At 41.6% G+C, this 23937-nt stretch overlaps 3 protein-coding genes across 3 annotated transcripts; 2 read left to right on the forward strand and 1 right to left on the reverse strand.

Annotated features, from left to right (window-relative positions):
- Positions 1–1975: 1975 nt before the first annotated feature.
- Positions 1976–16721, forward strand: snrnp200 (small nuclear ribonucleoprotein 200 (U5)). Its single transcript, XM_067605730.1, has 44 exons — positions 1976–2284; positions 2473–2636; positions 3843–4014; positions 4122–4314; positions 4479–4534; positions 4656–4754; positions 4876–5028; positions 5128–5227; positions 5528–5664; positions 5765–5842; positions 6012–6185; positions 6288–6425; positions 6747–6902; positions 7060–7230; positions 7343–7536; positions 7655–7778; positions 7941–8090; positions 8184–8426; positions 8514–8702; positions 8789–8986; positions 9098–9250; positions 9343–9423; positions 9737–9820; positions 10188–10294; positions 10395–10513; positions 10597–10751; positions 10839–11028; positions 11692–11865; positions 11953–12113; positions 12205–12432; positions 12552–12743; positions 12879–13057; positions 13173–13324; positions 13418–13526; positions 13635–13743; positions 13856–14045; positions 14177–14341; positions 14466–14587; positions 14693–14836; positions 14933–15109; positions 15213–15373; positions 15610–15691; positions 15782–15874; positions 15973–16721. The coding sequence occupies exons 1-44, from the start codon at positions 2240–2242 to the stop codon at positions 16120–16122; spliced, it is 6411 nt and encodes a 2136-aa protein (XP_067461831.1). The 5' UTR covers positions 1976–2239; the 3' UTR covers positions 16123–16721.
- On the reverse strand, positions 16717–20498 carry ciao1 (cytosolic iron-sulfur assembly component 1). The gene is made up of 7 exons (XM_067605745.1): positions 20053–20498; positions 18631–18779; positions 18432–18543; positions 18265–18353; positions 17976–18177; positions 17577–17643; positions 16717–17202 (listed from the first exon to the last, which is right to left on the reverse strand). Exons 1-7 carry the CDS (start codon positions 20189–20191, stop codon positions 16968–16970), a joined length of 993 nt encoding a protein of 330 aa, XP_067461846.1. The 5' UTR covers positions 20192–20498; the 3' UTR covers positions 16717–16967.
- A 503-nt stretch (positions 20499–21001) lies between these two features.
- Positions 21002–23664, forward strand: tmem127 (transmembrane protein 127). The gene is made up of 4 exons (XM_067605755.1): positions 21002–21091; positions 21544–21797; positions 21895–22059; positions 22177–23664. The coding sequence occupies exons 2-4, from the start codon at positions 21554–21556 to the stop codon at positions 22485–22487; spliced, it is 720 nt and encodes a 239-aa protein (XP_067461856.1). The 5' UTR covers positions 21002–21091; positions 21544–21553; the 3' UTR covers positions 22488–23664.
- Positions 23665–23937: the final 273 nt, after the last annotated feature.

The raw sequence follows: 23937 nt of genomic DNA on the forward strand, positions 1-23937 counted from the left end.
TTACTTAAAACCCCCCACACATATGCAAGTGAAACACATACAGTATATGTATGGACACTCACGTGCATACTTACAGAAATATACCAGAGAGAACTGCAGTGTGTTACAGCTGAGGTTTAACAAGGCAGTAAGAAATGCCCTTCAAATATGTGAGTATATTCCATAAAAGTGTTGTTAAAAGCATATTTATTCCCATGAAAAAAATACATAAATAAATAAAAGTCTCATGAGAATTTAGGAGATTGCTGACAACATGTTTTCCTTTTTTAAGCCATGATGGCTTTCAGCGCTGTTATTTTAAAAGATGGTGTTATGTCAAGCACAAGTTTCAGTAAATATAGTAGCATACAAAATGAATTGTGAATGGAAGCTGGACAACTTTATAGCTTTCTTAGAAAAATCAATGTCACACTTAAAAAGAATATTAATTTTCCCCACTTTATAAATGTTGAAGTAGCAATGTGCTGTCACAGACTGAGGACAACTAACCTCTCACTGCCCTGATTCTAACTCATATTACTAATACTCATATTATTATATTATACTGATAGTGACATCAGTTTTCATAGATATAATAACGGCCGCTGTATTGATAGCTTAAATCATTTTTGGAAGGTATATAATGTATGAAAGGCATATAATGGCCTTGTCCGGCTGATTTAGAAAGCAAGATGTGTCCAAGACTCAGAGGCTAAAGGTTGAGAGATTTGAGATTTGAAATGGATCACACATATTAATAATACTGAATATTAGTCATTGCTTAGATTATATGTTATATTATATACATTATATGTTGTCTTCTATTTCCAATATTCATTAAAGCAATATGTTGTCATAATAAGTCCAATGAAATTTTTACTGAATAAACTGATGCTACTAATAATGAACAGACTCAGCATTCAGGGAAACAGGCCAAACCAGTGCAATGCTATTTATGTGTATTGGAATCATTAAAATACATTATTTTTTTAAGATACAAAGGGCTACTGTTGAAGCCATTTAGAAACTATAGTATAAATTATTTTTGTAGTGTAAAGTTTTGGAAAGATGTTTGTTGTTTCTTCTGTAATCATTACATATCTGACTTTGCATTGTATTTATCTAGTTAAGATTTGTTTTGTTTTGTTTTGTATTCACACGTATCATTAGAGTGAGTTAGATGCAGAATTGCCTTTTTTTATTATTAACATTTAATACTTTCAAAACAAATGTAAGTTTTAAAATGTAAAACCACATGTTTTAGTCTTTTGTAATATAAACTCTCACATTAAGACTATCTGCTCATCACTTAGCAGAAAAGTGGTGAATACAAATGAACAGTATCAGTAAAACAGCATTTTTATGTAATTCAAATGATCAAATCTTTTTTTTGTCTATTTTATTTTTCTGTTATATGTGATTACCCATGGGTATACTGAACCTTTATTATTAAAAGTTGATGTTGTTATGCTACTGAACATTTGATGAATGAAGAACTTTTTTAAAGGAGAATCAGAATCATCTTTATCGGCCAAGTATGATTACGCATACAAGGAATTTGACAGGTTTAGTGGCTCTCAATGTACCTACACAGAACAACAACAATCTTCAGATATATACACAAGAAATGACTATATACAAGTGAAACCGTTCAGTGATATGTAAACAAGATATAAATAGTGCAAAGAAATGAAGAGCACCGAGTGCTGAGATTAAATGGTAAAAAAGGTGAAATGTTACAGATAGTAAGTGGTTATGTACAGTATATACAGCCTGTTCAGATATACAGTAGTGAGTGAAAAAAGAGAGGTGTGGTAATTGGTAATTAAATTTAAAAAGTTTACGAGTTTATGCTGTTCTTGAGAATCCAAGATTAATTGATACTTAGTAAATACATCGTTACGTTAGAAGTGAATACAGACGATTGAAAATGAGATTAAAAACAGCCTTTAGGGGGCGCTGTTCTCTGTACCTGTCCTGACCTTTGACACCGGAAACGGAAAACAACGGCAGCGGCTTGTTGTGCGCTGGCTCGTGTCCGTGGCGCTATTGAAACGTTAGAGAAACGCATTTTCTTGCATGAAACTCGGAACATTTTCACAACAAATCAATGATATAAATCTAAATCGTGCACCGACGCTCTCTGCGTCTCCTGAAGAAGACACTGTGAAGTTAACTCTGTGGATGTTTTCAGTTAACCGGCCGCTTCACGCTGATTTAAAAGTGCTTTAGCTAAAAGCTAAAAGACAAAACTCGCACCATGGCGGATGTTACTGCTCGTAGCTTGCAGTATGAGTACAAAGCGGTGAGTATGTTTGTAAATAAACCTGTGGACACTAACGTAGAGACAGTTTTTAACCATTTAACACCGTCAAGCTAACAGTATGTTTGTAGTTTATTGAAGCTAGCCCGTGCTAGTTAGCCACTCCGCTAACTAGCATTTAGCTTAGCTGGTGTACTGACTGCTCGACCTGTGTCTGTTATGAAATGTAGAACTCCAACTTGGTGCTGCAAGCTGATCGCTCTCTGATCGACCGCACACGGAGAGATGAGCCCACGGGAGAGGTGCTTTCCCTGGTTGGGAAGCTGGAGGGAACCAAGATGGGTGACAAAGCTCAGAGGACCAAACCCCAGAAGCTGGAGGAGAGACGAGACAAGTCAGTGCTGTCACAACACACGTTTGTTCATTGTGTAGTCAGTTGAGGCTTTTCTGCCACATAGTATTCTTTGCGTTTTCCACACATTTAAGTACTTTCCCCATTCGGAGTTAAGGGAAAAGTTAAGGAGGAAAGTTGAAGGAAACATAAATAATTATATTTAGCGGCTGATTCTCCGTTTTTGCACCACTTACTCATGTGAAAGAGTGTTAGACATCATAGCAAAAGCCTCCCCGCTGTCGAAACCCACTTTCAGATTTGTGAAATCTTTATTTTGCTTATGAAAATAAAAAAAGGGCAATTTCACTGTGTATTTCCTCATCCAGATCAAAACCACTTGTCAAATCTGGACTGGATTAACAAGGAGACTCCAGAGACTCATTAAAACCGAGTTTCACAAATGTGAATGTTTTAACAGCGTGAATGCTTTTGCTCCGATGTCAAGCACTTTTTCACAAGTGGTGCAAAAACAGAATCAGACACACGATAAATATCAAAATTTAGGTTTCCCTTAACTTTCCCCTCAACCCTTGATCGAAAGTTAACTTCAGCATTGTGGTTTCAGTTAACCTCTGTTAAGTATCAAAATCAATTTTCAGAAACTTCAAGTTTATTGGAAATGATGTTTGGCAGTCCTCTGTGTGATTATTCGGCTGATTATTTGTTTTGAATTTATTTCAAGTTCAAGTGGTTGAAGGTTGTTGGGAGGATTTGGCACTTGTGATTTTAGAGCTGAGTGTTACACACACTATTTTTGAATCATCAAATCCAACATCAAGAGGAAAAACAATAAGAAAACAAACTTTGTTTACACTATAATGAATGATCTGAATACTTCTTGCAATACAATCCTTTCCATTTGCCATCTGACACAAAATTCTCTCCAATACATGATCACTTCAATCCAGAAAACACTTGAGAACAATGTGTACTTTTATCTGCATTATCACTCAACAAAAAACATAACTTAGGCTAAAAACTAGGTTTACACATTATTCGTTGTCCATTACAAGCATGTTGGAAGACTCTGCAAATCGATGTCTGTCTGAAAGTTTGGAAAAGTTCATCAGAAATCAAATCATGTATATTGACTGGTAGTAAATGGGTTAAACCATTGACTGTATGATCTTTTAGTTATGTCTATCCAGAGTACACCAGATGACATCAAACATAATCCTTTTCTTTCCCATTATTCTGTCTACATAGGAGGCGGAAAAGAGATGAGGACAGACATGACATCAACAAAATGAAGGGCTTTACCCTTTTGTCAGAAGGCATTGATGAGATGGTGGGCATTGTGTACAAGCCCAAAACCAAAGAAACCAGAGAGACCTATGAAGTGTTGCTCAGCTTCATCCATGCTGCTTTGGGAGATCAGGTCAGTGAATGCTACAGCAGCTGCTTTTTAAAAATCTCAGCTTGTGTTTTTGATCAGAAACCAATACCTGAAATTATATTTGACTCGGTTGTTGTGTCTTCCTGCAGCCACGTGATATCCTGTGTGGAGCAGCTGATGAGGTCTTAGCAGTGCTGAAGAATGATAAAATGAGAGACAAGGAAAGGCGCCGTGAAGTGGAGCAGCTTCTTGGACCCGCTGATGACACACGTTACCATGTGTTGGTCAATCTGGGCAAGAAGATCACAGACTATGGTGGTGACAAAGATTTACAGAATATGGGTAAGTACACAGGAAGTAACATGAAGCAATGCTTATCAAAAGTTTGTTTATGAATAAGTAATAAATATTTATTTGCTCCCAGAAACCCTCAGAATTTCTCAGCCAAGCCCTCGTGTGTGACTGACAGTCAGTTTTTCATGTAAACTCTCATCTTTTCTTCACAGATGACAACATCGATGAAACATACGGTGTGAATGTCCAATTTGAATCTGATGAAGAGGTACATTTTTCCTTGAAAATTGAAAATCTTTAATCCCATATTTGTAGCTCTAAAACAAAAGTATACTGAAATGTTTTGGGCAAATGGGTGTTGAACTGATTTTCTTTTCCTTGTTATTAAGGAGGGTGATGAAGACCAGTTTGGTGAGGTACGAGATGAACACTCAGATGAAGACAGTGAAGGAGAGGAGGCAGATGTGGGCTGCACTCTCTCAGCCAATGTAAGTGCAACATCTCTATTTGACCTGAATTTAGTCACTTTATTAACAAACCTAACTGAATCGCTATAGATTCACTGTACACTGCACTTCACAAAAAGCTAATGAATGCCTCTTTATTCAGCTTGGTGCCACAGGCGACGTGATGACAGTGAAGAAAAAGGATTTACATCCTCGAGACATCGATGCCTTTTGGCTCCAGCGTCAGCTCAGCCGTTTCTACGATGATGCCATCGTCTCCCAAAAGAAAGCAGATGAAGTCTTGGAAATCCTCAAGGTCTGTCTGTCACCTTGTTGGTTGTGAATGTTTTGTTTGAAATCCGATGCATATGTATTTTTCAGACGAGCTGAGCGCTTGTTTCTCTGTATTCCACAGACTGCCAGTGATGATAGAGAGTGTGAGAACCAGCTGGTGTTGCTGCTCGGCTTCAACACCTTTGACTTCATCAAAATCCTCCGCCAGCATCGTCGCATGAGTAAGTCACACTTTTCCACCAGGAAAACTAACAAACAAAAACACACAGATTTAAATCATAAACATAAAACACGGACATGCAAAAACACAAAACAAACTATAAACAGCACATAAACAAATTAAAGTTCCGCATAAAACTGAAAGTCAGAAAGTTGTTGTGTGTAAACACTCATTGTACAAGTTGTACTTTTTGACTAAAATACTAAATACATTCACCCAAAATGTAAAATGACATAGTTTCACATTGTTGTATCTTGTGTTGTTTGCAACTGATATTCACTTTCTACCTTCTGACACACAGTTCAGTATTGTACCATGCTGGCAAGCGCTCAGAGTGAGGCAGAAAAGGAGCGGATCATTGGGAAGATGGAGTCTGATCAGGAACTGTCAAAGATTCTTTACCAGCTGCAAGAGACGGAGAAGGAGGATATTATTCGGGTAAGACCTACTGCTCATAAAACTATACAAGTACTTTGCATAAAAGGATCTTTTAGTTTAGTCTGTCACATCTGTTATTCTTGGGTTTTTGTGTTTTTAGGAGGAGCGATCGCGTAGGGAGAGGGTGAGGAAGTCTCGTGTCGACGACATGGAAGCAATGGACATTGACCACGGAGAGGTAAATAATGTAACAGCGTTCAGATGGTTGTATTTGTGGTGTATTTCAGTATTAGCTAACCAAAGATTGCTACATTTGTGGTAATAAAATGGCATAAATGCCCCCGCCGCTGGTATGAAATGCACTAAAGTTGATGTTGTTTACATAATCCCTCCTTTTTATCCTACAGTCAGTTACCCCTCGACAGTTGCTAGACCTTGAAGACCTGGCCTTCACCCAGGGCAGTCATTTCATGGCTAACAAGCGGTGCCAGCTTCCAGATGGCTCTTTTCGCAAACAGCGCAAAGGTTATGAAGAAGTCCATGTTCCTGCCCTCAAACCAAAGCCCTTTGCTGATGATGAGGTTTGTTGGTCCCATTGCTGAAAACTTTTAATTACCCAGCTTTGCAGCAGCAGTGGATGGATGTATTTGTGTCCTCAATGAATCATATTATTTTGTCATCAGGTGCTTGTTGCTATTGAGAAGCTGCCCAAGTATGCACAGGCTGGATTTGAAGGATTCAAAACCCTGAACCGCATCCAGAGCAAGCTGTTTAAGACCACCATGGAGACAGATGAGAACCTGCTTGTGTGTGCACCCACGGTAAGCAAACTGTTAAAGGAGCAGTGTGTAAGATTTAGTGGCATCTAGCTGTGAGGTTGCAGATTGCAACCAAATGAATACACCTCATGCTCCCCTTCCAAGTGTGCAGGAGAACCTACGGTGGTCGCGAAACTCATGAAAAATTTTCATGGGATTATACACTAAGTAGAACATACTTATGAATATTATATTCCATTTCTGCCAAGTTCGTTCCGCTAGATGAAACTAAATCTTACTTATCCTTTTAAAACCATCAGCATTAAAACAGTTTCTCAAAAGTATGTTTTCTCCCATAATTTTATTATTCCTTTGTGTGTGCAGGGAGCTGGTAAGACCAACGTTGCCCTGATGGCAATGCTGAGGGAAATTGGAAAGCACATAAACCTGGATGGAACCATTAACGTGGACGACTTCAAAATCATCTACATCGCACCCATGCGCTCACTAGTACAGGAGATGGTGGGAAGCTTTAGTAAGGTGAGCCTCGTCTCTGTCCTCCAGAGCTTTGTATACCAAACGTTGTTAGTATACATTTATATTATGTAATGTAATGTCATTTGAAATGAAAATCTAATCTTGTACTAAGTTGAGGAATTTTGTGATTTTTATTTGCTTACTTTCTTCCTTCTCTTAGCGTTTGGCAAGTTATGGCATCGTAGTCTCTGAGCTGACAGGAGACCACCAGCTCTGCAAAGAGGAGATTAACGCCACTCAGATCATCGTCTGCACCCCTGAGAAATGGGACATCATCACGCGTAAAGGCGGAGAGCGTACCTACACCCAGCTAGTGCGCCTCATTATCATCGTAAGTGCCGAGCATGTGTTGAAGAAGGCTTCTGTCTTAAAAGACGTTTCGTTTCATGCGCAGTTTATTTGACATGAAACTCTCAGCATAACAAAGTTAATGTGTTGTGCAGGATGAAATCCACCTGCTGCACGATGACCGTGGACCCGTGTTGGAGTCTCTGGTGGCGAGAACCATCCGCAATGTAGAGCTTACCCAGGAGGATGTGCGTCTGCTGGGCCTCAGTGCCACACTGCCCAACTACGAGGATGTGGCAACCTGCCTGCGTGTTGATCCTGCCAAGGGACTCTTCTACTTCGACAACAGGTATGTGGTGGTTGTGTTTAGATGAAAACAGTAAAAATATAAGTAATTATATTTTGTTCAGTTTTTGAAGAAGAACACTTGGGTCTTGTCAACATCTACATGTGTTTTCCACCTGTAGTTTCCGCCCTGTGCCCTTGGAGCAGACTTATGTTGGCATCACAGAGAAGAAGGCCATCAAGCGTTTCCAGATCATGAATGAAATTGTCTATGAAAAGATCATGGAGCATGCTGGGAAGAACCAGGTGAGTCTGGTCTGACTTTTAAATGCACTACATGCTATGAAGTAGACACTCTGATTCACAATGACTCAGACACCTCTCACTGCATATGTTTTTTCCCCACACTACCAGCGGAACCTCATTATTCTGATTTACAGCTGAATTACTTTCCCTTGTCTCCAACAGGTGTTAGTATTTGTTCACTCCAGGAAAGAGACGGGAAAGACAGCCAGGGCCATAAGAGACATGTGTTTGGAGAAGGACACGCTGGGCCTTTTCCTTAGAGAGGGATCAGCCTCCACTGAAGTGTTGAGAACTGAGGCAGAGCAGTGCAAGGTGAGCTAACGTCACCAATATGAAACTAAACTGTAATAAAATATGATAAGATGATGATCCTAGTAGATGTAAAACCTAAACTTTCTTATCCAGAACCTCGAGCTGAAGGATTTGCTGCCTTATGGCTTTGCAATCCACCACGCTGGTATGACCAGAGTGGACCGTACACTGGTGGAGGATCTGTTTGCTGACAGACACATCCAAGTTCTGGTGTCCACTGCTACGCTGGCCTGGGGTGTCAACCTGCCGGCACACACTGTCATCATCAAGGGTACCCAAGTGTACAGCCCTGAGAAAGGCAGATGGACTGAACTTGGAGCTCTGGACATTTTGCAGGTCAGTGCTCAATACTAAGCCGCAGTAAAACCTGTTTTATACCTTTTTACCAACAGTAATGACTCAATTGATTGTGTCTGATTTCAGATGCTTGGTCGAGCTGGCCGTCCTCAGTATGACACCAAGGGAGAGGGAATCCTGATCACATCCCACGGAGAGCTGCAGTACTATCTGTCCCTGCTCAACCAGCAGCTGCCCATAGAGAGCCAGATGGTGTGCAAGCTCGCTGACATGCTCAACGCTGAGATAGTACTGGGCAATGTGCAGAACGTAAAGGTTAGTGATGGCATGTACCGAATGACAGATGGATCAATTGCTCCAATCCTTTATGTCGTCTTTAACTTCATATTTTTTTGTGTCAGGATGCAGTGAACTGGCTCGGCTACACCTATCTGTACGTGCGCATGCTGCGAAACCCCACCCTGTATGGAGTCTCTCATGATGACAGGAGTTCAGACCCCCTGCTGGAGAGACGCAGGATGGACCTGGTGCACACAGCTGCCAATGTCCTGGATAAGAACAGCCTAATCAAATATGACAAGAGGACTGGCACCTTCCAGGTATGTCTATCAGCTGAGTGTGTGTTTTTTGTGATTACATGACCTTTAAATTAGTTATGAGTTGGATTTCTGCATTTTTATTGGTTGACATTTGTGTCTCTTTATTTTAAGGTTACAGACTTGGGGCGCATTGCCAGTCACTTCTACATCACTCATGACTCCATTCAAACTTACAACCAGCTGCTGAAACCAACTCTCAGTGAGATCGAGCTCTTCCGAGTCTTTTCACTTTCTTCGGAGTTCAGGAACATCACAGTGAGAGAGGTATGGTTGACTGCAGACAGTTGTTGTGGTCTAAAACAAGACTGAATCAAACATGTAAAATTTAAATACTGTCGTATGGCTTTGACTTTTAGGAGGAGAAGCTGGAGCTTCAGAAGCTGCTGGAGAGAGTTCCTATTCCAGTGAAGGAAAGCATTGAGGAGCCTAGCGCTAAGGTAGCTGTCATAACCAGTGATAAGTGTATGAATGTGAAATTATACAAATAAGTTAACAACCCAAATAGAGGCATTTCTAATACCTAGGATGTTTCATATTAAATCCGTAAACCGTCTTTTTACAACAGCCTCTAGACAAGTTAATATAGGTTTTATAATAATTTTTCTTGAGAATTTATGGTCATGGCTTAGTTTTTGTTTTTTCTGGTTAACAGATTAGATATCACCTGAAATGATTTGTGTGTTATTCATAAGCATCAATAATTAAATCCCATCAAAAATTCATCCTGTGTTTTGTGTCTTATCATTTCAGATCAATGTGCTGCTCCAGGCATACATCTCTCAACTCAAACTGGAAGGCTTTGCTCTAATGGCGGACATGGTGTATGTTACACAGGTACAGCAGAACCCTCCTTTATCATTGTTTTTGTCAACTTTTAGGTATTTATTTTTCTCAGAATTGCAGGTTTATTTCAGTTCCTTTGCACAAGGTCTTGAATGTTATGCTTTAATAAAGGAAAATACTACGACAGTCCTGTGTCTGATATGATGCAAAGAAACTTCGTTGCACATACAGTATGTTTAACATCAAAAGTCTGAAAATGTAGATGCCAAACAACTGTCCATAAATACTCTTTTGTCCATTTTAGGCAATGAAAAAACAAAGAAAAAAGGAAACAATAAAACTCAAGACAGTTTTGATAAAAGTATTCTCAAAATAAAATTGTCATAAGGCTAAACTAAACTCCTTTTTTATTTTTCAGAGTGCTGGAAGGCTGATGCGGGCCATATTTGAGATTGTCCTGAACAGAGGCTGGGCTCAACTCACAGACAAGACCATGAATCTTTGCAAGATGATTGACAAGAGAATGTAAGTCTGTCACTAATTTCTCTCCAAATTGCAAACAGACTATGGTGTGTTTTGTTTGTCATGACAGGCTGCTGATACTCTGAATCCTTGCTGTCCACAGGTGGCAGTCGATGTCCCCTCTGCGGCAGTTCAAGAAGCTGCCAGAGGAAGTGATCAAGAAGATTGAGAAGAAAAACTTCCCCTTTGAGCGTCTCTATGACCTCAACCACAATGAGATTGGTGAGTTTCCCTCCTCCCACTTACTCATTAACTTCCCTCAACAGCCTGAAGAGAAATTAGAAGTCATATTTGTCATATTTCAGGTGAACTGATCCGAATGCCAAAGATGGGGAAGACCATCCACAAATATGTCCACCAATTCCCCAAGCTGGACCTGGCTGTCCACCTGCAGCCCATCACCCGCTCCACGCTGAAAGTGGAGCTCACCATCACTCCTGACTTCCAGTGGGACGACAAGGTCGGTAATTAGTTAACAGCCCACGATGTGCTGCAGCATAAGTCTTAGTTTCATAGAGTCCTGACACACTCTCATTTGCCTTCACAGATCCATGGATCATCTGAGGCTTTCTGGATCCTGGTTGAGGATGTGGACAGCGAGGTCATCCTGCACCATGAGTACTTCCTGCTCAAAGCCAAGTACGCCCAGGACGAGCACCTCGTGACTTTCTTTGTCCCTGTGTTCGAGCCTCTGCCACCGCAGTACTTCATCCGCGTGGTGTCAGACCGCTGGCTCTGTAAGTATCTTGACTTAAAGGCAGAATGTGTTGGATTTGTCAGTTGCGGTTTGTAAACACAGCATTCAAATTTGATCCTTCCTCCCAGACTTAATGTCTCACTCCTCTGCTCTCTGTCTGTGCCTGTATGCATGAGGGTGGGGCTGAGCTCCACACTCACAGAGTAGACAGCAGAGCACAGAGTCGAGTCGACTATGACTGCTCATAGGGAGACAGCATGAGCACATTTATCAAACAACTGTTGAACAAGCAGAACATCGGTGCTGTGTCTGCCATTTTTGTAACTTCCTTCTGGATGCATGCTTACGATCTGGCACCTGGTCACTATGTTTTTGTAGAGTCCTGACCTTAAAACCCGCACGCTGTTATTGGCTGAGGGCTACACACCCACTGCCCAAAGTTTGATGTCCATAAACGTCCCGAACACAGCAAAATAAGAAAATAAAAGCAGAGGGCAGAGTCTCTGCAGATACACACACCACCACACACTTCTAGTGGGTCATAATTAACGATTGAGAGGGATTATTTTTGTATGACTCCATACGTTGTTTTTGAGGAAAATCCTACACATTCTGCCTTTCAGCATGATCTATAAATTTCACATCTGTTTGTGTATGAAAAACTTTCACATGACTTTATGTTTTTCTCTTTGTATCTTTTCAGCTTGTGAGACTCAGCTTCCGGTATCCTTCCGTCACCTGATCCTTCCAGAGAAGTACCCCCCTCCCACTGAGCTGCTGGACCTGCAGCCACTTCCTGTCACTGCTCTCAGGAACTCTGCCTTTGAGGTCCTCTACCAGAACAAGTTCCCCTTCTTCAACCCCATTCAAACACAAGGTACAAAATATATTTAATTCATCAAAGGATAAGTCCATTTCACATTGCGGCTTATGTGACTTATGTATATTGTTTCTGTTCCTCCAGTGTTCAATGCGGTCTACAACAGTGATGATAATGTGTTTGTGGGAGCTCCCACCGGCAGTGGAAAGACCATCTGTGCTGAGTTTGCTATTCTGAGGATGCTGCTGCACAACGCAGAAGGCCGCTGTGTCTACATCACCCCCATGGAAGCACTGGCTGAACAGGTATGACACCATCTGTAAGCTGGACGTGTGTTTATCAAAACTAGCATTGTGTGTGTGCTCTTTTCATCTATAAATTCTTGTCGTCTCTCAGGTGTTTGTCGACTGGCACCAGAAGTTCCAGGACGTCCTGAACAAGAAGGTGGTGCTGCTGACAGGAGAGACCAGCACAGATCTGAAGCTGCTGGGAAAAGGAGACATTATCGTCAGTACCCCCGACAAATGGGACATCCTGTCTCGTCGCTGGAAACAGAGGAAGAACGTCCAGAACGTCAGTCTTTTCGTTGTGGATGAGACGCACCTGATCGGAGGAGAAAATGGAGTAAGATTGCAACACTGCTTTGCTTTTCGTTTCAGCGATTCAGCGAGTCGTGCAGATTAGGTGTGATAGTCATTTGTAGAGCGTGCATCGTGTTAATGTACCTTATTTCTTTTCATTAGCCCGTGTTGGAGGTCATCTGCTCGAGGATGAGGTACATCTCCTCTCAGATTGAGCGTCCCATCCGCATCGTGGCCCTCAGCTCATCTCTGTCCAACGCCAAAGACGTTGCCCACTGGCTGGGCTGCAGCACAACGGCCACATTCAACTTCCACCCCAACGTCAGGCCCGTGCCTCTAGAGCTGCACATCCAGGTCTGTAAACCACATGCTTGTCAACAAAAAATAAACATTCATCTATTACAAAAATCTAAATATGTCACTGACACAAACTTGCAGACACACACACACATTGATCCTGTCAGCTTAACATCTCCCTGGTCTGTTTAGGGCTTCAATGTGAGTCACACTCAGACTCGCCTGCTGTCCATGGCTAAGCCAGTTTATCACGCCATCATGAAGCACTCTCCCTCCAAACCAGCCGTGGTGTTTGTCCCATCCCGCAGACAGACTCGCCTCACAGCCATCGACATCCTTACGTTCTGTGCTGCTGATGTGGTCCCTCAGAGGTAAGTCACAAAACAGAAATCAGGCCTGTAAGATGATGAATAGACTGTCATGGTGCTAATGTCTCCTTTACTCCTTGACACCATGGAGCAAAACTAAATGTTTGTCTTCGCGTAGGTTCTTGCATTGCACCGAGAAAGACCTTGCTCCATTCTTGGATAAAATAAATGATTCAACCCTGAAAGAGACTCTGGCCAACGGTGTGGGCTACCTGCATGAGGGCCTGTCCGCAACTGAACGCAAAATCGTGGAGCAGCTCTTCAACTCAGGTACGACTCACTGCTGCTCTGCACTATCAGCTTGATGGTCTCTATAGGTCTAGGGTTAAATATTCACTTTTAGCATCTTATGTCTTTTTCAAGGTGCCGTTCAGGTGGTGGTGTCCTCTCGGTCGCTCTGCTGGGGCATCAATATCTCTGCACACCTTGTCATCGTCATGGACACCCAGTACTACAACGGAAAAATCCATGCGTAAGGCTCCCGCTAGTTTCATACTCGTTGGTTTCAGAAGGTGTATAATATAAATAATTTTGTTGCATACAAATTTTGTTGTTGACATTCTCCTCCTGTTTTCCCCAGTTATGTGGACTATCCCATATACGATGTCCTCCAGATGGTGGGCAAGGCAAACAGACCCATGTTAGATGATGAGGGACGCTGTGTCATCATGTGTCAGGGCTCCAAAAAGGTAAAAGGACCTCCTTTCTTCCTCTCTTCTTTCTTTCTTTCTGTCTTGTTCAGTTTAGAAAAAAGTGATGAAAGAAAGTAAGACCAAGTCAAGCTCTTTCTTCTCTTGATAGGACTTCTTCAAGAAGTTCCTGTACGAGCCGCTGCCAGTGGAGTCTCATTTGGACCACTGTCTCCATGACCACTTCAATGCTGAGATTGTCACCAAGACGGTGGAGAACAAGCAGGACGCTGTGGACTACCTGACATGGACATTCCTGTACCGCCGTATGACCCAGAACCCCAACTACTACAACCTGCAAGGTGAGTCTCATCTCATTCTGTCTGCTTCAAAGCCTAAAAGAAAGAACTTGTTGCTGCCTGCCGAGTGACCCCAGATTGAACCAAATTTTAGGAACAACTTAAAATGTTGCGTTTTGTGTTTACCTCTTCAGGCATGTCCCATCGTCACCTGTCAGACCATCTGTCTGAGCTGGTGGAACACACGTTACATGACTTGGAGCAGTCCAAGTGCATCAGCATAGAGGATGAGATGGATGTCGCGCCACTCAATTTGGGCATGATCGCCGCCTACTACTACATCAACTACACCACCATCGGTTTGTGCCAACATATCGATCCTCACTGAAATTCAGTTATCATCAGCTGATTATTGTGCTTGTCATAGATCCTTCAGTATGAAATCATATAATAACTGAGTTGGTTTCTTGTTGCGTTTGGCAGAGTTGTTCAGCATGTCCCTGAATGCCAAGACAAAGATCCGTGGGTTAATTGAGATCATCTCCAATGCTGCTGAGTACAAGAACATTCCCATCAGGCATCATGAGGATGCACTTCTCCGACAGGTAAACGTACCATACTAACAAAAACAAAAATAAATCAACCATCTTACCACTACACTCTTGAATAAATTCGACATTAACACATCTTTACCAATTTTTGATTTTCAGCTGGCACAGAAAGTGCCCCACAAACTGAACAACCCCAAGTTCAACGATCCCCACGTCAAGACGAACCTGCTGCTGCAGGCTCATCTCTCCAGGATGCAGCTGAGCGCTGAGCTGCAGTCCGACACCGAGGAGATCTTGAGCAAGGTTTGGATGGGACAGAGGAAATGAACTTGACCTTTAGACATTTCCGGATTGTATCCAGTGTGTATAATCAACCCATGTTTCTATTGTACTTGTTAGGCGATCCGTCTGATCCAGGCCTGCGTCGACGTCCTGTCCAGTAACGGCTGGCTGAGTCCTGCACTGGCAGCCATGGAGCTGGCACAGATGGTCACCCAGGCAATGTGGTCCAAGGATTCCTACCTCAAACAGCTACCCTTTTTCACCTCAGAGCACATCAAGCGCTGCACAGATAAGGTATCATCAGTGTTTCCTCATTAAGCTGAATGTGCTGTTTGTGTGAAGCTGTGGTGCCACGTCACTTAAAACTGATTGTCTTAATAATTTCTCTTTTCATCAGGGTGTGGAGAGCATCTTTGACATCATGGAGATGGAGGATGAAGACAGAACTGCTTTACTGCAGCTCTCAGACGCTCAGATGGCCGACGTGGCTCGCTTCTGTAACCGCTATCCCAACATCGAGCTGTCATATGAAGTGGCAGAAAAGGACAACATCAAGAGGTGCGTTTAATGGCTTCTGTCAGCAGCACTGACTGAATGAAGGAATATATTAATATTAATAATATTGCAGAGGAAGAAATGCATTAGACAGCTGCCTGACAAAAAATAAAAAATACATCAGATATATTGTAAATACTTTGGGTATTACTGTTTTTACCACTTGTAAATGAACACCACTGGAGTCATTTAAACAGTTTGGGTTGGAGGCTAATGTTAGTGTCCATGTTTATTCACAGTGGCAGTCCAGTTCTGGTTCAGGTTCAGCTGGAGCGAGAAGAGGAGGTGACCGGGCCTGTCATCGCACCTCTCTTCCCCCAGGTAAAAGCCAAGTATTTTTGTATTTTTATATTCATTTCTGTACTTTTTCTTTAATCAATTCTGATGACTCATTTGTAATAATTGTTCCAGAAACGTGAGGAGGGCTGGTGGGTGGTGATCGGAGACCCCAAGTCTAACAGCCTCATCTCTATCAAGAGGCTGACTCTTCAGCAGAAAGCAAAGGTCAGTGAATCGCCCACTGCGTGTATATTTTGTGGCTAAAAACTGCACTTTAAACCAACAGAGGCCTCATTTTGTTGATCAATCATTCCCCCCTGCAGGTCAAGCTGGACTTTGTCGCACCAGCGATGGGCGTTCACAACTACACCCTGTACTTCATGAGCGACGCATACATGGGTTGTGACCAGGAGTACAAGTTCAGCGCGGATGTGAAGGAGGCCGACAGCGAGGGAGACAGTGACTCAGACTGATCAGTAACTTGATCATTGCAAAGTTCAGCATTTTGTTTGATATTGAGAGGGATCAGTAGGTGTTTTTTTGTTTTTTGTCTGTTTTTACTGTAGATATTCAGCCTGATTCACATCCCATTGTCTTTGTTGTTATCATTGCTTCTCGTGTGGAAAAAAAACAATCCTTTTTTAAAGTTGAGATCACCTGAATGATGTACACCAGTCCAGAATGAAAGTGTACAGGATCTGTTTCCAGTTAATGTAACTAGACATGTATCTCAGATACATGAACTCTTCATCAGGAATCAGGAAATGTCAGTGAAGCCGCAATCTGGTTTGTGAGTGTATCACATATGAAATTTTGTATTTTTGAGCTTCTGTCAGTTTCAGGTCTCACTGAAATTTGATGAAGCATAAAACATGTTTCGGGTTAAATTAAACTTAGGAGTGATACAGTCGTATTCCAGATTGGGTCTTTAAGTACTGAAGAAAACTGTCCACATTTATTTTTGGACACAAATTGTTTTGTTATGAAATCAAATTCTTGGACTGATCTAAATGTTTTTAGTACGATGTGCTGTCTGGAATATTTTTTGCAATAAAGAGAAGCCACAATTGTTTTTAATAATCTTTTTTAATATTTATCTATATAAACATTATGAAACGTCAAATTCTTAATTGAGACAAATGTAGACGAACAACATGTGCTGAAGCAGTAGTCAGTTTAGAAACATGTGATGGCACCATAACAAGCAGAATCCAGTAGATGGTTAATGGAAATATTAATTAGCATACAGTTCCCAGTGTAATTTGCAAAAAGGAAAGCGGTTTTGTTCAGTGAGAAACTGGTTGTGTTGACCACACATTCAGTCTTCTTCTTGGAACCTCCAGATGGCGATCTCTCCGTTGTCGCTGCAGGAAGCCAGGAGTCCCGGTTCTTTTGGGTTCCAGGCGACACAGTTGACATCCTGGTTGTGAGCTTTAGCCGCCTGAGCAGCCAGCGAGAACACCGGCTGGTCTGGATCGGCAGTCTCATCCTCCTTAAACACTCGCACTGCATCGTCACCGCAGGCAGTTGCCAGAGCGCCAGTCAGCGGACACCTGAACACAGATTAACAGAATTGTTAGTTTGATCTGACAAGGTGATGAATTCAGGTGCATATAAACCTGCAAGGATCAGCTGAGAAATTTACATTAGTGCAAGTGGATGAAACCATCTGTCTCGAGGAGTACAAAAGAAACTGCTATTAAAAAATAAATCTAATACCTATGATTTAGCATTAACCCCCTTGTTGGAAATAGAGAACGCGTTGTTTGAGATATAATAACTACTGCAATAACTAGACATTGTGTATGATTAATGAAAAAGCAGCCTGATCCACAGATGTCCTCAAAATCTGAGTGAAGACAGACAGGACTGAGGTTGCATTACACCTACAATATACTGTGTGAAAATGAGATGAGACGGGTCTTACCAGGCAATATCGTACACTGTTCGTCCGTGATACCCAGACAGAGTGCAGACACACTTCCAAGACAGGTCTAATATTTCAAAAGCAGAGCAGAAAGAAAAGAGCAAGATTACATAATTCACCAGTTGCATGAAACATGAGTCATTGTCACATATTTTTATGTGCTTTGACAGAAATGTTTAAATTTAGACTTTAGTCACTTTAATTACTAACAAAATAAACTGAATGATTGTAGTCATCAAAAGTATATAAATAAATAGATAAATATAAGAATAATGGCTCTAATTCAACTTACAAGCTAGTCTTAAATTATGATTATGTGATTGTTTAGATCGTTATTTAATTCTTAATTCTATGTCAACATTAATGTGGTCTACCTAGAACCTCTCAACACCAGCTCACCCTGTCCACTTTCACTCGGATACTCCTTCCAAATCTTGACTGTGCGGTCGTCGCTGCAGGAGGCCAGTCTTTGTCCGCTCCCATCGAAGGACAAACTCCACACTGTTGATGTGTGGCCCTGCAAGGTAGCGCGGCACTCCCAGTCATCATCCTCTTCCTTGTAAATACAGATGTTGTTGTCGTAGCTCGCGGAGGCCAGAAGCTGCAGAAACACGTAGTGAACACAGTCTGAGATAATACGGCAGTAAAGGAGAAATCAGTCAGGTGTACAAAGCAGGCTGTGACTCACCTCTTGTGCCGGGTGCCACACAACGTGCTTGACATCTTGTGTGTGAGAGTTCACCACGGTAACACACTCATAATCGTCCTCTTCATCAACTGTGAAACACAAACAATAATAATCACATTCCCTGCCGTTGAATCTGATGTGGTGACACACTGTGGTTTCATACAAACCTTCCCAAACCCAGACACTCTTGTCTCGGCTGCATGTCGCCAGCAGATTCCCTGAAGGAGCCCACGCCACACATTTGACCTCGTTTTCATGTCCTTCCAACACAGTCAAGCTCTAGAAGACAAGATCAGCGTCTGGTTAAAATCTGAAAAGATACAGCATTTTCAGCAAAGTGTGCAGAGTTTAAACATCTAATCTAACCTCAAAATCATCATTCTTCTTTTTCCAGATGCATGTAGTTGCATCAAAGCTGGCGGAGGCCAGATAATTCCCGCAGGGAGACCACGCCACCTTCCTCACTGTGCGCTGGTGTCCATCCTCAAGCACACTCTTACATATCCAAGAGTCACCTAAAAATAGAGGAAGATATTTTATTCTTGATGTCTCCCAAAATCAAGCTGCACAAATAATGAATGCACGAGCAATAAAAGTCAGGTGGTCTTTTATTAATTTACCTGCACTTAAGAGTTGGTTGATATGATGATATATGCTGTGAGATAATATAACTTTATCCCCCATAATGCCACACTGATAACACAGAGATAGTTATCCCTTTAATATCTCTTAATGTCAACATAGATTTACAGGATTTTTGGATCATTGTAACAAATTACGTTTTTACAGGTATCTAAACACTGGATTTGCAAAACCTGACATTCCTATCTGGTTATTTTATCTATAAATCTCTCAATTAGGCAATCAGACTATTATATCTTCATATGCATCACTGATGTGATATAAAATTACAAATACTGTGATAGAGGATTTTTATCCATAATCACCCATCCTTGACCTGCACCAATATAAGAACTATCATTGAAAGTGGAAAGAAATAACAATACAAAAGGTACAAATCCAAAACCTAAGTTGTATTTTAATAATAATCCCCATAAATAACATATTGAAGTGCAGCCCTCTCTAAGTTCCTTCATAAGGCAGTTAGACTTAAACAATTTTAAAGTCTTAAAACAACAGTCAGGTGTTTATATGAACACTGAAAGAGCTTTTCCTCATTGTAATCATTCCTCCTGTTCATACTGGCTATTAAAAGATCCCCTTCAAATGTGCTTTCAATGTAAGTGATGGGGACCAAAATCCACAGTGTGTCCACACAGTCATGTTGTGCAAAAATGTATTTTTAAAAGTTTATCTGAAGCTTTTGTGAGGCTTCAGCAGTTTAAGTTAGTCATATCCAGTGAATATCTGACACATTTACAGTCTTTTTACACATTTACAGTCTCTTTGTTTCCTCAGACAGTGTTTCCCTGTTGAGTTGTGGTGGAAGTATGGTAACAAAAAGAGGGACTTTGCCACTAAAGAGACTGTAACATTGAAAGATATCTACTTGATTTGACTCACTTGCATGACTGAAGCTTCACATTAGCTTCAGATAAACTTTTAACTCCATTTTTACATTTTCCATCACTTGTAAGTGCATTATGACGAGATCTTCTGATGGTCAGTATGAGCAGAAGGAATGATGACATCAAGAAAAACATGTGCCAGTGTTCATTTGGGCTCCTGACTGTTGTTTTAAGACAGACAGAACAACTGTGAACCCGTCCTTTAAGCACCAGATAACTGTGTCAGAGCGGTTAATGAAAACCACAGACTGCAGCTCACCCTCTCGTCCCCAGATCCGGATGGCCTTGTCTCCTCCACAAGACGCTAGCAGAGTCCCAGTCGGGCTCCAGCTGACGAACCAGCAGCGAGAGTCCGGGTGAGCGTTTAGTCTCTGCACCAGAGTCAGAGCTTCCTTCATATCTGAGCAGGTCGATGATATAATGATCGATCTGTAGGCTGCTGTCAGTCAGTCCTCTCTGTCTGCCTCTGTCCGTTACTATGTGACAGTTAACAGTTAACCCGTTACCAAGCACCGCGACGCACCGTAACAACCGGCCACAATACGCAGCGCTGCTCTCACACACTGAATATCTGCTTCACCTCTGAAGAAATGTGAGAAAATTATGTGTTTACATCAAGGAACAAAGTACAAAAGTTCACAAACACAGCAACCATGACGGAAATACCGCCATCTTTGTTATCTGCGGCTTTGCGCAAAGCATCGTGGGGCTTTTTTCTTTTCTTTTTTTCTTTCTTTCTTTCTTTTTTTTTTTTTTTTTTTTGGCCACAAAGGTGAAATTACATACATATATACATATATATATAACAGAACAGATAGATCATAAAGAGGAGGGGAATAAAATGAAGTTAAACAAAAATATAATCAAAGTAGGGTAATTAAACACAGCAACTTATCAAACATTCATAAAAGCTTTCTGATAAAAGAATGTTTTAAGAAGAGATTTAAAAGACACTAAAGATGTTGCCTATCTGATTTCAATTGGCAGACTGTTACACAATTCGCGGACCCTACAAATATGTTAACATTATGTGTGATATATAGCCCAATATCACAGATAAATTGACTTAAATTTTTGATTATGTGAATTATAACATTTTAAAAATACATAGCTACTGTATAATGTTATTAGATAATCACAATAAAAATGTAGTAAAAGTAATAATGTCTCATATTTACTGCTGTAGTTTGTGTCTCTGAGTCACCAGTAGGTGGAGGACTGAACTCTCCTTGCAGCTTATCGAAGCCACGAAGAAGAATGTTGTGAACAAGGAAGTCAGTATTTTACAGGAAGCCAGCGTAAGCTGCCTTTTGTTTTGTTTTGTCTTTGTTTTTCTGTACCAAACCGGTGGTCATTTCCCACCAGGGCAGTCATCTAGATTAATTAATAGTTAGTAGTTTGTTTCATTTGATTATATCAACTTTATTTGTGTGTGACAGTCGGGGAGATTTGGCGTTAGCCGTGAGCTAGCTTCAAACGCTAACAACAGAGCTAACAGGCCTGAAGCCGTCTGTTCACTGTCTGCCCGTCAGTCAGACTCTCATCCTGTTTTAAACCAAGGAGACAGATTTAAGGTTAATCGTCGTTTGATAACATTAGATAGCACTGTGATCAAACCGCCGGGGTCGCTGTCAGCTGTTCATCGGCTAGGTGACGTTAGCTGTTCAGGCTAACTGGTTTTATGTGTTTTGACTGAGCTCTTTAACGTCACTAATACTGTAAAGAGACATTAATTGCTACACTTCATCAGCCGAGATTGGATGACCATGTATGCCCCACCGGGTTCGACCGCTCCTGGAGGCCGGAGGAGGAGAGGGGGCACCTCCCTTCCCAAGCAGCCGGAGCGGAGCCTGGTGTCAGCCCTGCCCGGAGCCCTGTCAATCACTGCGCTCTGCACGGCTCTGGCGGAGCCGGCCTGGCTCCGGGTTCACGGAGGCACCTGTCCGAGACAAGAGCTGGGGGTGGCAGATGTCCTGGGGTACATTGACCCTAAGCTGCTGGACGGTGAGGGCCGACACCAGGCCGTTAAAAACGAGCAGTGAACCATAAATGAATCTGTCAGCGAGTTGTAATGTTTTGTGTTGTCACTGTGTCCCTTCAGATTACTGTGTGAACCCGCAGACCATCTTGTTGCTGAGGGTGATCGCTGCCTTTTGTTTCCTGGGCATCCTGTGCAGTCTGACTGCATTCCTCTTGGATGTGTTTGGACCCAAACATCCTGCTCTGAAGATCACACGAAGATATGCATTTGCACATATTCTCACAGGTATTATTAATCTGTCATGCTACAGCTTATGTTCATTTTCTAGGAAAGCAAATTGTCACTTTTTGTTTCAAATTGATCAGTTTCACTAACTTTTTTTCTCTGTTCATCTCTCATCAGTGCTGCAGTGTGCCACAGTCATAGGCTTCTGCTACTGGGCCTCGGAGCTCATCCTGTCTCTACAGCAACAACACAAAAAGTATCACGGCTCTCTCATATACGTCACTTTCGCCATCAGCTTCTACCTGGTGGCAGGCGCCGGCGGAGCCTCGATCCTCGCCACAGCCGCCAACCTCCTCCGCCACTACCCCACCGAGGAGGAGGAGCAGGCTTTAGAGCTGCTCTCGGAGATGGAGGACAGCAGTGAAACTTTCCCTGCTGATTATGACATTGCCAATCAGTTTCAGCCGCCGCCTGCCTACACGCCATAATGCCACCAGACTGGCCTTGTTAACACTTGCTTCTCTCTGAGCACGGCTATTGGCTTGACGAGCAAACCCACTCTTTATCAAAAGGATATCGTCGCAAATCCTCTCCATAATGAACACAAGTGTGCACAGTTAGTGCGCAGACTCCTCGACTGACAGTGCTTGGGTGCATGAGAGCTTTCTTTAGTGGTGGCAGAAATTTAGGAGACGATTCTTACTTTCACCACTGACGTTGTTAGTGATTTGCATGTAAATGGCTTTTAGGATTTGGTCCTTACATGTAAAGCAAACTAAACTGTAAGGAGCGCTCAACATGGCTGATCACAAGTAATTGATGAAACAGCCACAGCCTGATCAATGCCATTTATTGGATGTATTGCTTTTGGTTGGTCGTGGATGGAGCTTTGTTAAGCATCATTTTTGATTTAATTTTTGATATGCTTGCCATGTGAATGATTTTATTTTACCGATACATCAAAAATGCAGAAATACACTGAGAAGATTGTTTTAGACATTTCTTTTATATATTATATCAAACGGACATTTATTTATTAATTAGTTGTCTGTGCTGTGTCCTCTTCGATTTCTTTTGCTTTGTAGACATCTGTCACTGGTTTAGTCTTATATGATCGCATCTGTGCGTGAGATAACGCAAGACAAAAAAACAGACTGTCAGATAATGTGAGACAGGTCTTTGTGGTGTTTTTGAAAAAAAAAAAAAAAAAAAAAAGGGTCATGGCATGTGTTGTGTTGAGAGCTAACAGCCACGGAGAAATTCAGGAACATTTAGTTTCCATGTTTCACAAAGCAACATTTAATAACAAAAACCTCACAGTCATGTTCTTGTATATGATTTTTTTTTTTTTTTTTTTAAACACCCTTATTTGTACTTTGTGGTTACCATATGTGGCAATTTCAGTATGTGTTTTCTATGCATGAGTTCTTTTGTGTGCAAATTTTAAACCTTCAGGCGGAATCTCACGGGAACGTCTCAAAAGGTGACGGTTGAGGCTTAAAGTTGTGATTGATGTGGTGATTCAGTAGTCGGTCGTGTGTTGTTCTGTTCACACCATTTCTGCATTTTGTTCCTCAAATTGTCGCTATACTTTCATCACCAGTATGTAAATATTGATTGTTTATACATAAAAAAAAAAGTGGTCATAATAAAATAAATGCCCTATTTTGCCTCACACTTGTCATCTATAACTTGACACTGAATCTACATCAGCCTCTTTCTTGTTTTACATCCTTCTTCCACCAAATGCAGCCTATAGGTAGGAGCTGTAGATTTGATTCAGCAATATGTTGACTTTGACATTTCGGTCTGACCAGGGTATTTCCGTCTAGACATAGACGCAACATGGCATTACAGCAAGTAAGAGCCTTACAACCTAATAGACTTTAAAGGGCATACAGTATGGCTTGCAATCTATAACAGCATTACATTCATTAC

The sequence above is a fragment of the Thunnus thynnus genome, chromosome 2 (assembly GCF_963924715.1).
Source record: "Thunnus thynnus chromosome 2, fThuThy2.1, whole genome shotgun sequence".
Lineage (NCBI taxonomy): Eukaryota > Metazoa > Chordata > Actinopteri > Scombriformes > Scombridae > Thunnus > Thunnus thynnus.

Coding starts and splice junctions, on each gene's coding strand:
- snrnp200 (XM_067605730.1), top strand. CDS start 2,240: ATGGCGGATGTTACTGCTCGTAGCTTGCAGTATGAGTACAAAGCG. Junction 5,843..6,011: donor TGGACATTGACCACGGAGAG/GTAAATAATGTA, acceptor TTTATCCTACAG/TCAGTTACCCCTCGACAGTT. Junction 6,186..6,287: donor AGCCCTTTGCTGATGATGAG/GTTTGTTGGTCC, acceptor TTTTGTCATCAG/GTGCTTGTTGCTATTGAGAA.
- ciao1 (XM_067605745.1), bottom strand. CDS start 20,191: ATGAAGGAAGCTCTGACTCTGGTGCAGAGACTAAACGCTCACCCGGAC. Junction 18,178..18,264: donor TGTGGCACCCGGCACAAGAG/GTGAGTCACAGC, acceptor GTGTTTCTGCAG/CTTCTGGCCTCCGCGAGCTA. Junction 17,203..17,576: donor ACAGTGTACGATATTGCCTG/GTAAGACCCGTC, acceptor ATCTGTGTTCAG/GTGTCCGCTGACTGGCGCTC.
- tmem127 (XM_067605755.1), top strand. CDS start 21,554: ATGACCATGTATGCCCCACCGGGTTCGACCGCTCCTGGAGGCCGGAGG. Junction 21,798..21,894: donor TGACCCTAAGCTGCTGGACG/GTGAGGGCCGAC, acceptor GTGTCCCTTCAG/ATTACTGTGTGAACCCGCAG. Junction 22,060..22,176: donor ATTTGCACATATTCTCACAG/GTATTATTAATC, acceptor ATCTCTCATCAG/TGCTGCAGTGTGCCACAGTC.